A 16,360-nucleotide genomic window follows, 5' to 3' on the forward strand; every position below is an offset into this window, starting at 1 on the left:
TCTCACAAACTCATTCATTCAATCAAAGACACAGAGACAGTCTTCTTCCTGAAGGGGGCGGGGACAAGCTACAGAAACTAAAACAGAATTTTTAGAACAAGACTAAAGCCAGGAGCTACACAGTGCATATTAAATGAACCACTGAACTGACAAATTGAAAGAGGACTGAAAAAAGAAACAATATGGGACCTTTACGGCATCAGAAGTCTAGTCGGTTACAAATGAGTCGCCGGCTCTGTATCGGCCAGGTGAGGTAAACAGAAAACTAGCTGTTATTCTAAATCAGCCCCCGTCAGTTTTCACTGAGCATCACCTGAACTTACTCTAAAGTGTAGTATTGTCTTTGATTTATAGTGGCCCAGAAGGACAAAGCACGTACAAGAGTGGAAGTACAAACATTAAAGGAAACACGCTGGAAATCTAGAAAAACACACACAAACACGTGCAAAAAGAATAATACTGCTGGACGAACTCCAGGATGGAGGGAGGATGATTTGAGGAAGCAGCAGTGAGAGACGAACTTCACACTGTTTTAATTATTCATCCAAGATTGGTCACTTTATGAGATAATTATCAAACGTTTAGATTTGTATTATGTCTGTTTTGTGTATGTAATATCCAGATATTTTAGGAGGTAACAAAAAATCTGTAATGAATATGAAAAATCAAATAACATTCCACTGAATCTGCTCATGTTACTTTATATTATAGAGTTTTGCATAATTATTATTGAATTTAAGTCCACAGAGATGAAATACCAACCAATTAAAACAGAAAATTTCACAAACTGGCAACAACAAATATTAGATTCCAACTTAACAAAAAACTAATTCACATAAACCTCCTTGAGAATTATGAGATTTTTGTCCTGAATTTTGATTTTGTGAACTGTAAAACAAAAAAAAAACCACAGAATGAGACGCATGAATTCAACAAATTAAAATCTGAATTTTGGTAAATGAAACAAATAACTCACACATTTCCTCACCAGAGGCTGTTTATTGGTTTTATAATGATATAAGCAGTACTTTTTTTCATACTTGTGTGTAGCAGATTTTATTTTAAATGAATAAAATTGGCATTTTTTCACATAAATATACACTCAGTGACCCATAATGACAAAATAAAAGCTTGATTTTTTAGAAAACTTGAAGTTTCTACAGTTATATACAGAATAATGATCTGCAATATTATTATTTTCCAATATTTTAGTATCTATACAAGGAAGAATCTGGACAATATTAACAGAACTCCTGTATATTTCTTGTTTTTTTTCTATTTTTCTGCTAATATTTCTACATTCTTGTGCTATCCTCTTTGCCCTAAAGATTTATCTTATTTTAAATTTCTTAAAAATCAAAGCTGAAACTGTCATTTATAAAAATATTCTACTCTTTGCTGTGGCTTCAAATGTGTAAAAATTTCTCAACATTGTTTTTCCTTTGTCATTATGAGTTATTGGGTGTATATTAATGCAGAAAACATACATTTTATTCCTTTAAAATAGAACTTACAGCACTACAAAGTGTGCAGCTAGTGAGTGGGTCTGAATCAGTCCTGTCTATTTATCTACACAGTAAGTATCGGTTGTACTTACTTGACAATGCCCTGCCTCCAGGGGAATGCAAGTTAAAACACAACACAGATATTAAGAGTTTCTACGAGCAAAGCCAGAAAGCAGCGGCGACACTCAGGAAATAGGGGAACCACAAAGGGACCAAACAGTCTGACCTACATAGAGGCAGCTGGTGGACACATTCAGGCCTTTTCCACGGCTGGAAGTTAATTATCTGATAACTTTGAGCTGCACCTGCAAGAAACTGTGAGATTTAAGCTTTGATTTCCACAAACTAGAAGTCGTCTGTTGCAGTGTATGTCATAGAAAAGGCAAAATCGTGTGGTGACACCATGACAATGGGAGGAAAAGTGGATTTTCATTTACAAAAGTCTTGTTAAATTAACCCTCTGAACCTTGAAACCGCTGACAGCTTTGAAATGAGTGTCATCATTAAAGACTTGCCCACAAACAGCACAATTTATCAGAGTTGCAAATTGTAAAAACGGACATAATTATTGGATTTATGACCCATCTGTAATGTTTCGTTGTGTCTGAGTCAAATCTAAGCTTAAAATTGTGGTATTCAGATTCTGTAAATAATTAAAGAATCTGCCCTCCTCGGTGCAACTTTGAAGCTTTTAGTGACTTTGCTGTCATTCTAAAAACACAAACAAATTCTGCGCTCCTAACACACCATTAGTGATACAGCTTTGATTTTATACAATGATTTTTTGTTAATTAATTTAAACCTGTAGGTGAATTGAAAGATACAGTACCTTTTAAAAAAATGATCAAAATCACACAATTTATCAGCCAAAAACTGTGAAAACACAAAGAATCACCAGATTTTCAGAGTTTATTTTGGAAAATTTAACAAATTTAAGCTTAAAATCAGAATCAGAATCAGCTTTTATGGCCAGGTATGTATACAACATACAAGGAATTTGGTTTCGGCGGTTGGTGTCACCCTAAAATCAGTATACTCTATCAAATTCCCTATTATTCGACATGTTTTATTTAAAAATTCACTAAAAATAAAGCTTTTGCAGTAGTTGGATTCTGTAAAAAAGAAAAAAATCTGAGTTCTTCAGTGTAACTGTAAAACATTTAGTGACTCAGCTGTGATCAACAGACGTGACAAAAAATCAGGGATTTTCAGCTGAACTGCAAGCTGTGTTTACATAGTACAGAGAGGAGATAAGTATGGAAATAAATTTAAAATGTAAATAGCTAAACATCTATAGTACGTAAAGCTACCATTATAATCCAGTGTTGGTCACAGCTGTGGACACTTGGAAAAATTGTAAACATACTGATTCCAGGTTTTTTCAATATACATAAAATAAATAATCAAAGCAATTCAGCTTAGTTGTTTTCTTTTTTATGATTTATGGCATTATAATTGTGTCATACAGTACAGAAGACATTTCTGAGTTCTCTCTGCTTCTTCATGTTTGTGATGTTTCCATAGAGCTGCAGGACTTAAGATCTTTTACTGTATTTTAGCATGATGCAGTTGATATTTGGTGTCTCTTTGTGGTCATTTTGTGTGTGTTTTTTAACTCACTTTGTTTTCTGTTTCATTGTTTTTGTTCTGCGTATTCTCTCAGCTAGGTAGTTTTTGCATGTGTAAATGTTCATTTTGCATTTATTTCATGTTGGTTTGCGTCTCTTTCAGGTCATTTTGTATCTCTTTGCTGTGCTGTTGCATCGTGTAGTTGTGTTTTTGCATCTTTTTCATGTAGTTTTTTTGTCTTTTTTATAAATGTAATTTCTGCCATTCTGAGTCCTGCTGACAGAAGACATTTTTGAGTTCTCTCGCCTTCTTCATGTTGTTCTATTTCCATAAAACTGCAGGATTTTATATTGCAGTGAAACATTATCCTGCAGTGAAGAAAAATGCAACAAGAGCAAAGAAAATGTCCAGAAACTGCTTGGAGCTCAAATGTTTGAGACAAGTCGGATATGTCGATGTTATTCTGGTTATAGGAGCATTCTTGTGTGTCTCATTTGGGGTTTTTACTCCAGTTTGTGCCCTCTAAGGTGTTTACAGTCAAACCAACTAGCCAAAAGTTTGCAGGGTCTAATTTTCTACATTAAATTGCACATCGTCAGGTTTTTCCTACGTGCAACAGTCATACTCCTCACCTTTTTACGACGGTGTTTAAAGCAGTGAAAGATCAATGCTGTCGAATGAGTACAATGAAGAAACTTTGAAATGCATGGAAACAGGAATATTGGTTGATTTTAATGAGCCGCGTAAACTGCTTAGTAGCAACGGTGCCATTTTTGGAAAGAGGGCAAAAAAATACAGAATATTTTGTGTAAATGTAGAGACTGATTTCTGTGGTGGAAAAGGCCCATTTTGTGTCTGCACTGCTACACAAAAACTACTCAAACCTCCTTCTTCTGACTTTTTTCGTCACCATATTTCATTGTCTAAATTCGTGACATGTTTTCAATTTAGTTTTGAAAGGCATTAGTTTTTAGTTTTTTGACATTTGTACACTGCAGGATACATTTGTACCTTTGCGGTGCTCTTTGTTGTTGAGTGTTTTTGAACACAGAAGCTCACAAACACTGAAATTACAACTGTGTGTTTACATGTGCAACGCAGCAGAACCACAGCAGAACAGCAGCAGAACCACAGCCAGAAAAGATCTGATCAGTCATGCAGAAGTGTTTGCATGCAATAACTGCAAAAATCCTCTTGGTTTGAAATAACACACAGATACACACACAATACCACACCAAGTATACAGACACACACACATTAGCACACGAACACGCACTCTGTAAACACACATTTACTGTACAGAATACCGTGAAACTGTTCATGTGAAGTTTGTAAACACAGTTTCAGCAGAAACAGAACCAGAACAGCAGCGTCACAGATTAAAATGAAACACAGTTTGAAGAGTTTCAGAGTTTAAAGCTGCACTGGAAAAAACTGTAAATCTCTGAAACTGTACAAGAGAGAGTGAAATAATATGACGAGTTATCTTTAATCTAACACTAAATCTACACAGATGTGGTTTTTAGATTCTGCTTTAACAAGACTCCAGAGTGCAACTAAACTTCTAGCAATTGCAAATCAACATTTTTCTCGGTCGCAGCGGTGCAGCTGACATTCATCAGGCCTGTTTGGTACTTAAAGGAAATTACTTCATTTCAGCTGAGGTAAATCTGACATTTAAACATCATAATTTACTATTTTTAAACTCATTTTTAGTATCACAGCTGTCTGAGCTGCTGCAGTAACTAAGTCTGTATATTATCTGTCCCCATCTGTGTGAAAATCCATTTTTTTGCAGTTTATTTTGTCCTCAGTGTGGAGTTTAGTCCTAAAGAAAGTTGCGTTTAATCAAAACTGAGACATATTAAGGAGGCAGAGTATGAATGTAGTCGAAGTTAAACAATTTCTGTCTTGCTATTTGCATGTTTTTGTTGTTGTCTCTTTTGTACCGTAAACAACACTTTACTCAGCTCGGTTTGTTTGAAAAAGTTTTGTATGAATAAACTTAGAATTAGGATATTCAGCATTTTTCTGATTTAAATCTGATATCGCACTCAACAGCACTATCATGTTAGTGTTGATCGGAGGTCATTAAGCATCACAAAAATCTTTGGCATGGTGCCCCTTTTAATAGCTAAATGCCACAATGCTCTCTGTTTGCTGACAATGAAATGCTTGCTTCCTCTGGTAGCTACAGTGTCAAACAGAACAGAAAGAGGCTCCACCTGGTGGTGCAACGAGGTGCTACAGCTATACTTGGGTGTATATTATCTATGAAAATCGTACCAGCCAATACTTAATATTGAATGAATCCGATTGGATTCGTGACAGAGAAAAGCTCTACTGGGATATCCCTTGTTATGCAAAGTTGTTCAGTGCAGCTTTAAACTCTGCTCCAATAATTTGATATGAGGCTGCTGAAACCAGCCTGTTGTCATTGTGACGGTGTGTATATTGTGTGTGCTGTGTGTGTTGTATACCTCTCCTCAGCAGAAAGCTCCTTCAGCTGCTGGTGAGGTTTGGTTCCTCTCATCTCTCTGATGCTAACGGCGTACATCTTGGTTGTGTAATCCACTGACTTCTCTCGGGCGACGTCGCTGTCATAGCCTGGAGACACATTCAGAGGAACTTTTAATTTAGATTTTATTTAACCGAGTCCCATTGAGGACAGAAACATCGACTGAAAGAGAGACCTGACCAGGACGGTGTCTGTCTCTGCTTTCCTTTAGTGTCTCATAATGTTGCTTCATAAGTTTTATATTAAAGGTTCTTTGTTGTGTGCTGTGTTGAGTACCTGAAAATGTAATTTAATAGTCTCCTGCATGATGATTTCTACAAACAATATCTTCTTTTCCTTCTACTTTTCCTCTGTATGCTTAACAATAATCCCAATAACCTTTTATTTGTAACTTTATTATTGTTTATTTGGTTGTTATATTGTGTTTTAGGGTGACAAAGTTTATCAACCCTATGAGACTATTTTCAGGGTTATTTCACTACCTTTACTTTTAAGCTTTTATCTTGGTTATTATAAGGATTGGCCATGCATGCTGTGTGTTTTATAAAAACAGTCTAGTCTATCCAGATATTTTCCGTCATTTGACATGATAATACTTGCAGATTTTTAATATTAGTCTTTATATGAAGGGAAAGAAATATTTCATATTATTAAAAAAGTAGTGGTTTTCCATGAATTTTATCATAAAATTGTGTCAGTAAAGTGGAAGATTGTTTGGAATCTGGAAAAATCAGATCTATGACTTAAAAAATGGGAAAAATATGTGCTTATTTTCTCTTAATGTCAATATTTTTGTCACAAGGTGTGCACACACTATTTAAAGAAGTGATAAACCAACTACATGTTCATGTTATATGCATGTTTCACGCAATAACTGCATTGCATAGATATTAATATATCTAGACAGTAGCATATTTACGCAATGATGAGTTTATGAGTAATTCAAACAACAGTAATGTGTGTGAAGATGGACGCAGAGCTGTATCTAGGTTGTGAATATGATTCAATTTCATGTAAATTCAGGACTGTTTTTGTTGCAGATACTATTTCACAAACAAGCAACTAGCTTTGTTGGAAAGGTCAATTTGTGCAGTTTAATTTAATATCAGCTCCATCTGGCTGCAATAAATACTTCCAATCTTGTACCAGATATCGCTTATAAAAAACATGAGAAATGCAGGGCCTAGAAAGTAGAAAAGCAAGTGCAAAACAATAATAAAATAAAATAAGTAGCTAATATAAGGTGAGAACAGAACAGTGTAAAGTAATGCTGGCAGTTACAATGAGGCAATTAGTAACATCCGATATAATAATGAAATATTGCACCTGAAAAATGATATGAAAATGAAACAGACGCAGACAGACTCACCTCCGTCCTCTTCGATGTCGTCGTCCGACTCCTCGCTGTCCACAGGTGGTCGGTTGTCTCGAAACAGAGGGCCCTCCCCTTCGCTGCTGACTCCACCCCCTCGCTCCCGGGCCCAGATCATGAGGGCGGTGTCGGCTCCGCCCACCGTCAGCAGCGTGGAGTCATCCTGAGCCCAGCGGACGTTGGTCACCTGAGCGCTATGGCCCACGTAGCGCTTAAAGCGAGCGTACTGGCCCTGGAAAGAGGAAACATACACAACAAACATGAGTTATTAAAGTTGGTTTTAGAGATTTAAAGTCTTCACTCCACGAAGAGTTTACACTGTGGAACCAGAGCAACTTAAAACCCAATGTTACTGTTAATCCAGATGTTTAGAAGAGTCTTAAATATTTCTGTAAATACCTTCAGAGTCAGAGAGTTTGAAAGGTTTTTACTGCCATGAATTGCATCTGAACTCATCAGGGACCTTCTGCCCAACCAATGCTGATTTCCGTGCAACTTTTTCTCATAAATTATGGATATCTAAAATGTTATATGTCAAATTCCATTTTGATAAATCAAGAACTTTTCAAGATGTTTTAAAAATTGTCGACACACTTTCAGCATAATTTTTCACACGTTGAAATTTAAGGCTATGTTTGCGCGACAATATCTTAGCAACTATTAAAGATAAAAGTATCACTTTTTCACTATTATTTCTCTTAAACTTAAATCATATACTAAATTCTAGAACTCTCTTCTACACGGATCAGGCTATCCAGCAATGTTTTTCATTTTTGTGGTACAGCTTGTCATATCAGCTAAATTAGCTATACCAAAATAACTTTCTTTTCATTTTTGTGACCAAGTATTTCATATCAAAAAGTATTCTATATATTTATTATGTTTTATTGTGACATGCAGCTACATGTGGTTTAGAAGATATCAGTAGCTGACTTCTGCATTGCCTATTTTTTTGTTAGTTTGTGCTCAAAGATGAGACTTTTCATGATGGCTTTCTTTTATATATATATTTCAACTCACCCATAGAGATTATTTGATATACTTGTCCAATACTGCAGATGTTGAATATGATGAGATATGATTGAAAATTTCATGTTTTTATCTTTAGTGGTTCCAGAGATATTGTCGTTCAAACAGCCTCAAATTGCAACATGCGAAAAAACCAGCTAGGCAAATTTCCAAAAAACCTGTTCTGGAAAATATTTGATATATCAGGATAAAATTTCACAAATATCTTTAAAAACACCCATATTTTGTGCGATAAAATTTTCAGGCTAATCAGAGATGGTCAAGTAGAAATAATTTAATATGGAATGACTCTAAGCAGGTGGTAGAGACCAAAAACTGAGCTAAAAGAGTCTGAATTTTGCACTTAAAATTCATCAGATGGACACAAACACGACTCCAAATGATGGCTGTGTACTTTTGGATGTGGAAACGCATGTCAGTGTTGGCTGTCGTGTGGCTTCAGGTTATGTTTTTGTGTCGTACTCTGACGGGGTATCCGAACAGCTTCAGGAAGCCAAAGTCGTCTCCGGTGGCGAGCAGCGTTCGGTCTTTGGTGAGCGTCGTGGCGTTGATGTCGGTGATGTCGCTGTGGGTCGGCCAGATTCCTTCACAGCTGGAACCCAGAACACAAGTCCAGCTGGACCACTCGATCCGCTCCAACTGCACACAAAACAACACAAATAATTATACAGCTGTAATGTGAAGGCAGGTACACAGAATTGTAATCTAAACCAGAAGTTTTGAACTTTTTTTTAACATGTAGGGTGCTTTTTATGATGCTAATGTTTCCTTGCATCCTTTCTCTTCCCATGTCCTGAAAATTGTTCCCCTTCCACCATCATAGAGGATCTTCCAGTTACTTAAAAGCACCTTGAGTAAAAAGGAGGCTTCTGAATCGAGGAAACAGGTGTATGAATGAAAGAAGCGAGGAGAGGCGTTAGCATCAAGAACAGCACCAATAATGGCCAAATTGTGAGTTTCAAAATAGAATTAGATGCCTGGTTACTAAATACAGTACACAATAGAAGTGAGAATCCCAGTGTAATATCATTGAAATGTCAAATGATTCCAGATTAAATCATGTCTCAATTACTGTATAATTTCTAAGTTGAACTGTAGAGTATTTCATCTTATGAACGATCAGAAACAAATACTTTAGAAAGATTATATCTCAGATAAAGCCCTCAATGAAGTAACTCAATGCAACAAACTTAAATCAAATCGAATGCATTTGTTACATACATAGTTGTACATGGCATAGCGCATAGGAAAATGTTTTGTGTATACACAAAATGTTAAACAGTATTTACAACCTGGGTATAAAGATTCACATTTTTAAACATAAAGTGGCTACAGAATATAATTAAAATATAAAGTGACTCTTGTAATGTTGTTGTTGTCATGTATAAATATGTGAAAAAATGAAGAAACCTCTGATGAGTGACACACAAGTTAGAAAACCTGTGATTACTGAAACTAAACTGAGTCCATCTGTAATTTCTTGTCAGTTTAAACGCAAGAACATGGTTTTAAACAGCACAATTTCCTCAGTTTTGGATCTATGGACTGTGTCTGTCTGCATGTCTTTATTGTGGCTCCACATGGAGCATAACTACCAAGTCTGGACTGTACTTTAACACTATATACACATCATTTATAAACAACTTTTCATAGTGTTGACACACAGATGCAGCTTTTACCTCAGAGTTTCTGATGGTTTGTCGTTTTCCTCTCGGTGCTTCGAAGAAAAGTTGTTCTTTGGCTCCGGTGTTCACCTGCAGCAGTTTACCTACAAAACACAGCAAAAAGAAAGAAAAAAGCACATCAGCAACATTAAAATGCACATAAAAACGTAAACATAATAAGATAATAATAAAAGTTAAAACTTTTCAGTCATTGCACATACTCAGAGGTTTTGCTACTGCAGCTTTACTTGGTCTGATACTGATGTAGATTTGCAGAATTTAGCTGTTACGCTACATTTAGCATATAATTATCCCATAATTATCCTCATCTGAAACAAGTTTACTAACCCAAACTAAAGGTGAAGAAATTAAGTTGTTGATATTGGTCTTTAAACATGATTCTGTGCCATTAAAAAACAGAAAGCAAAACAGGATTCATGTATGTTTGTAATGTAGAGATGAAGAAATGATAGAAGATGTGTTCTAAAAAAGTTTTGGTTTTTCCATAAAAAGCTCAGCTACCTTGTTAATTGTAAAAACCCTCCGAACCCCAAAGCCTGCCAGCAGACTTGAAGTCATGTTGTCTGGTTTTTTGAGTCATTGAGGATGATTTTTGAGTCATTGAGAACAATTTTCATTGAGTCAATGTGGACACATTTTGAGTCATTTTGGACCATTCATAACATTTCAGACAATTTTTGAGTCATTTTAGACACATTTTAGTTCATTTTGGACATATTTTGAGTTATTTTGGACCATTCAGTTCATTTCAGACAATTTGTGAGTCATTTTGGACACATTTTAAGTTACTGTTGACCATTTTTGCCTTTTTAAACATGTGTTGAGTCATTTGGACCAGTCTTACCACTAATTTAACATAAAACAAGTAGAGTTTGGTGCAATCCTGTTTTCTTGAGTCACTGAGGGCAATTTTGCCAAAATTGCACCATTTTTCAGAGCCAGAATGTGCAAAAACAGGAAAAAATGTTGGATTTTCAACTTTTGAATGGTCTCTCTAAACTCTAAAGAGCAAAAAACATCCAGAAACTAGAGCTAAAGGTGTTAAACTCTACCTCGGGCGTCCCAGTCGATGTGTGTGATGTAGCTGGACGCTCCTTTGCAGATCCCGACCCTCTTGCTGCTCAGAACGTTGTAGATGTCGACGAAGCTGTCATGTGACGCCACGGCCAGGTATTTACCTGAATCTGGAGCAGGTGGGAGAAAATCACATTAATGTTAATATATACCACTGAAATCTATCAAAAAAAATCAGAGAGAGTAAAAACATTATCAGTTCTTAGCAAAACCCTGCTGATTAATTAAACTATTGGTGCTAATAAAATGGGGCTTAGTAGTTTTGTTTTGTAAAGCAAGTTATCGCGGTACTTTTCTAGTATTAGTACACATGAAGCACTAGCCTCTGTGTTGTAAAAAGAGTGAGATTTGCACCATTTTTTTGATGTTTTGAGTGCTTCACCACAGATTTTTATCAAAGCCACATTTTACCACATAACAGGCACACGCTTGAAGCCTAAAATCTTCTTGTAGTATAATGTAAGTGTGTTTTTGTGCACCTGGGGTGAAGCGGATGTCAGAAATGGCATCCCGGCGATGGTGGAAGCTCAGCAGATCCTCCAGAGTGTCAGCATTCACCACCAGGACACCGCCGTCGCTCAGACCGACCGCCAACGCTTTACCATCGGGAGAGAAGCCACAGCAGCGACCGCCTGGAACAAACAGGCAGACAGGAGTGTTGCTGTTGTTTGTAATGACTTTATATTCTCTGTGGTGGTTAAATTATTCCCTGACTTGCTGCTACACTGATGTCAAAAGTTCAAACCCCCAACCCTCCAGCTCTGTAGTCATTTTAAGTCCTTCCAGTGGCCCTCAGTGAGTCCAAACACATAATGTAGAAGTGAACATTGTCTGCTTGTTAAGGTCAAGTAAACAATAAATGTTTAGCCATTTTCTCTGCTGAAAACAGTTATTTGTGTTGTTAGTCGTCCACAAAGCCTCAGGTTGGCTTTTTCCTTGGGGAAAAATTCAACAAAGTCCTAATTTCTAAATCAGTGTATCTCAGTCCTTATTAAAGATAAATGAGTTGTCCAGCAGCAAATGCGCTAATTAGTTGTACTTGTTTAAATTAACTGGATTTGTTTCTGTCTTTCAGCATGACTCAGCGTGAGTTTGTGCAATTTAAAATCAAAACCAGACGTGTCAAGCATCAGTCTGACTTCAAATGAATGACACAGAGTAAGAAATGCTTCAGCAACAAGTTTCAAATTGTTATAAAACTGAACTGAGGTAAACAGCTGCCTTGAAATCAGTGTAAAAGCTGCTAATGGTTTGGATGTGAGGTGTGCAGGATTTTCAGTTCAGCCTCCAAACACAAAAACTGCTGGCGGGTTTAAAAGGCTTTTTTTTTTTTTTTTTTTTCTATTACATCAAACATTCTGTAACTTTCTCAACTCCTAAACCTGCAAGTTGATTTGAGAGGAATGTTGTTTTATAAAATCACCAAAATTCCACTGTTTATCAGTCAGAAACTATAAAACAGAAAAAATAGTCATATATTTAACTTTCTGATGGATGTTGAACTAACCATGTGTGACTATTGAAAATTAACCAAATCGAAGACAAAAATCATGAGATTTTATCCAAATCACCTTAGCCTACATAGATAATTTCGTAATTTGCTAAAAGCAAACTGCTCCTCTCAGCAGATTCTTTAATATTCCCGCTCCTCGATGCAACCGACTGACTCAGTTGTGACCAATAGTCAAGGAGAGTTTTTGGCTGAACTGCAGGCAGTGTTTACAAAGAGCACAGAGGAGACAAGTTAAAAATATAAACAGTAAAGTATCTGTAGTGTTGATTGATTAATGCTGAGTCCAGGGTTTTTCATTGTTTAAAAAACAAATAATGAAACAAAATTTTGATTAATTGTTTAATTTTGATGATTTATGCAATTCTAACTGTATCACACTATAGAGAAAACATTTCTGAGTTTTCTCTCCTTCTTCATGGTTATTCTGTTTCCATAGCGGTGCATTAGAGTAAAAAATGATCCCACAGTCAATGTGACAAGAAAAAAAAGCCCTGCTTGTATTTCAGCAGGTTAATGGACAGTATCGTTACTCTGACCTCTCTTCAGCTTGCGAACGGCCACCATGCGGTGATTCGCCGACGTCTCCCAGAGTCGAAGTGTTTTATCGTCGCTGACGGTGGCGCAGACAGGAAGTAGAGGATGAGATGCCAAACCCCAAACCTCACCCTCCATGTGACCCTGTGTGCAAAAACACACTCACATTAAATAACAACAACAAGAAATACACTTACTTCATGTAGCAGCAGTAATGATAGTGGTAAATGGAGGATTCTGTTGCTGTATGAAGCATAACTACTCATCAGTGCTGTGCTGCTTAGTTTGGAAATTAACCAAATTGCAGCTAAAAATCTTGATATTTCATATAATGACTTTATTCTACATGTGTCATTTTAAAAATTGCTAAAAAAAAAAAAAAAAAAAAGCCAAATTCTATAAAAAGAAAAAAATCTTCACTCCTTGATGCAACCAAAAAGCTACGAATGAGAAAGTTGTAACCAACAGTCACATGAGAAAAATTCAGGAAATTTTTGAACTGAACTAGGCTGAAATGCTGGCAGTGTTTGCACCGAGCAGAGAGGAGATGGAACCAAATTAAGAATGTAAATAATATGCAGTGACATATTTATAGTATGTGGAGCAAAAATAAAAACGTTAATCAGTAGGAAGAATGTCATAATAATACTTAGCTTTATGTATAAAGAACCTTTACGTTGTGATGTTCCTCAAAAAAGAACAACAAAATGAGATAAACAGGATAAAACAAAAGCTGATAAACATACACTAATGAAAAAAAGGGCACAGGCATCTCTTTGCCCTGAGTTCTGTCTTTCAGGCAGCTCACAGCCTGAAGAACACTTGTACATTTCCTTTATAATTTAATGGCAAACTGTGGAAGACTTTCACTGATTAGCATCTATTTTTTTAGGGAAAATATGGGTAAAATTTTCAACAAATTGTTGTAAATCAAAGTACAATAACTGTATTACTTGTATTTACGAGCTCTGCAATGAATCATAAACACACACTAAAATGTGTTTATTGTGGGCTGTAAAATGTCTGTTTGTGTGTTCAGGCGGCAGCACAAAGCTCTGCTCACCATGGCAACAGCTACCAGACGACCACACATTAATGAATCCCTAAGGTGTACACACACACAAACACACACACACACACACACACACACACACACACACACACACACACACACACACACACACACACACACACACACACACACACACACACACACCTGCACCAGTAGAGTCATGGGTCCGGTCTTGTCGATCTCCAGAACTTCTCCATTCTTGGTTCCCACCAGAATGTGACCATGACCCAGAGTGATGGCTCTGATGGACGGGTTGTCCTCCAGGAGGAGACCTGCACACACACACACACACACACACACACACACAAGGACACAAACACACATATACACACACACCCTGTTCAGACTTAAAGGTGAAGGGTTTCAGGCTGAAACATTTTTTTTTGCAGGTATGAACAGATTATGAAACAGCAGTCAGCAATTCTCTTTGTGGTTGTTTTGTGTCTCTTTGTGATCGTTTTGTGTCTCTTTGTAGAACTTTTGAGCGTCTTTGTGGTCATTCTGTGTCTCTTTGTAGTTGTTTTGTGTCTCGTGGTCATTTTGTCTTTGTCGTTGTTCTGTGACTATTTGTGGTCACTGTATGTCTCTTTGTGGTTGTTTTGTATCTTGTTGAGATTGTTTTGTGTCTTATTGTTGAATCACTGTGGGGATTTTAAGTTTCTTTGTGATCATATTATTTCTATTTGTGGTTCTTTTGTCTTTCTTTATGATTGTTTTTCTCTTTATGTGATTCTTTTCTGTCTTGTAGTTATCTTTTTTGTGTTGTAACAATTTTAATTTAAGTCTTTGTAGTTGTTTTTGTCTCTGCAGTTGTCATGTGTATTTTTGTCCACATTTGTCTCTTTGTGTAGCTATTGTGTTTCTTTTTGTGTCTCATCTTGCTGACTATTGTCCTGATTTATTTTCAGTAACTGCTCTCTTTTCTAAAGCAGATAATATTTACAGAGGAATGTGTCATCATGTCCACATGATGGCAGCGTTGGATAGCGCAGGTTTTACTGTAAATGATAAATCTTTTATTAAACACAGATAGAAACTACGGTGTTCACCACAATTCAGTTTAAAACAAGGATACACGTAAAGAAAGGTCACTCGTACAAAAGCATTTGTGGTCTACACAAGGACAATGACAGGAAAACTAAAATGCAAAAAGGTATTGGAAAACTTTGGTTCATATTTTCGATTTTAGCTTCAACTAAATCAGTTTTTGAGTTCACTAAGAAGCTACAGACTAAAGCATTCTCACACCCACTACTAATATTGTAATATATTCTTATATTTTTCAATATACAGTTAATTTGCCTAATGCATGCTGTTTATTCCATACATATTAAAGTTATTATTATTATTATTAGTAGTAGTATCTGTGTATAGAGGTACCTTTAGATCCTGGAGACAGCGCTGCTCTCTTGATAGCGTATGTTTTCAGGCAGCGGTCAAACATGTCATCCCACAGCTCCACCACTCCGTCCTTCCCTCCAGTCACAAAACCCTGAACACAAACAATTTGACTGGCTGATTACACACATTTATCAACATCTACAGATAAATCAATAAGGTTTAAGATCAGATCAGAGAGAAAAAGTGAGTGTGCCGTTAAATCAGAGGGAAAGAAAGCACAACATCCATTCAGATGAGCTGTCTCTCTTTAGAACACAACAACAAAGACACAATATGACCACAAGGAGACACAAAACAAGCCCAAAAGACACAGAATGACAACAAAGATGCACACAATTACAGGAGAGACACGAAACTCTCACAAAGAAACATATAATTACCACAAAAAGACACAAAGCAACTACAAAGACACACAGTGTGATCACAGACACAACACTAGCACAAAATTACCACCAAAGAGACTCAAAATTCCCACAAAAATCTATAAAACAATTAGAAAAGCATGCAAAATGATCAAAAAGTCACACAAATGAACACAAAACGACACAAAATGACCACAAAGACAAACAAAATGACCGCAATGAGATAAAAAAATAGCAAGAGAGAGACACAATAAGATATAGAAAATGACCACAAAAAGACATAAAACAACCAGAAATATACAAAATAATCACAAAATTACCAAAAACAGACAAACAGACACACAATGACCACAACGACATAGAAAAAACACAGCCACACAAAATGACCACAGAATAAATTAAAATTACCACAATGAGACAACAAATAGCCAGAAAGAGACACACAATGACTGGAAGATACAGAAAGTGACCTCAAAGACACAAAATGACCACAAACATATGCAAAGCAACTATAAAAGTACAAAATGACCACAAAAATACACAAAATGACCAAAAACAGACATACACATAGGAGAATTTTGCTCTGGGGCCTAATAAAATCTGTCTAAGTCTATATACCAAAATCTATAAAACAATAACAAAAATACACAAAATGATAAAAAAAAAGGACACAGATAACCAGAAAAGACGACAAAGGGACACATATGTGACCAAAATTAGACAAAA

The 16,360-nt window shown here is 36.2% G+C and overlaps 1 protein-coding gene across 6 annotated transcripts in view; it reads right to left on the reverse strand.

Annotated features, from left to right (window-relative positions):
- The window catches only part of LOC111572928 (echinoderm microtubule-associated protein-like 6), a 128,421-nt gene that overhangs the window by 31,464 nt on the left and 80,597 nt on the right, over nucleotides 1-16,360 (reverse strand). For 3 of the 6 annotated variants that reach the window (XM_055018671.1, XM_055018669.1, XM_055018673.1), the window contains 10 exons: nucleotides 15,252-15,363; nucleotides 14,016-14,143; nucleotides 12,802-12,943; nucleotides 11,232-11,384; nucleotides 10,731-10,862; nucleotides 9,673-9,761; nucleotides 8,456-8,632; nucleotides 6,962-7,196; nucleotides 5,555-5,681; nucleotides 1,598-1,612 (listed from right to left, as the gene is read on the reverse strand). In XM_055018671.1, the coding sequence (XP_054874646.1) occupies nucleotides 1,598-1,612; nucleotides 5,555-5,681; nucleotides 6,962-7,196; nucleotides 8,456-8,632; nucleotides 9,673-9,761; nucleotides 10,731-10,862; nucleotides 11,232-11,384; nucleotides 12,802-12,943; nucleotides 14,016-14,143; nucleotides 15,252-15,363 (1,310 nt within the window). The remainder of the gene's footprint in view (nucleotides 1-1,597; nucleotides 1,613-5,554; nucleotides 5,682-6,961; nucleotides 7,197-8,455; nucleotides 8,633-9,672; nucleotides 9,762-10,730; nucleotides 10,863-11,231; nucleotides 11,385-12,801; nucleotides 12,944-14,015; nucleotides 14,144-15,251; nucleotides 15,364-16,360) is intronic. The other 3 variants (XM_055018672.1, XM_055018670.1, XR_008604388.1) reach the window with 2 other exon arrangements.

The sequence above is a fragment of the Amphiprion ocellaris genome, chromosome 16 (genome assembly GCF_022539595.1).
Source record: "Amphiprion ocellaris isolate individual 3 ecotype Okinawa chromosome 16, ASM2253959v1, whole genome shotgun sequence".
NCBI classification, from domain to species: domain Eukaryota; kingdom Metazoa; phylum Chordata; class Actinopteri; family Pomacentridae; genus Amphiprion; species Amphiprion ocellaris.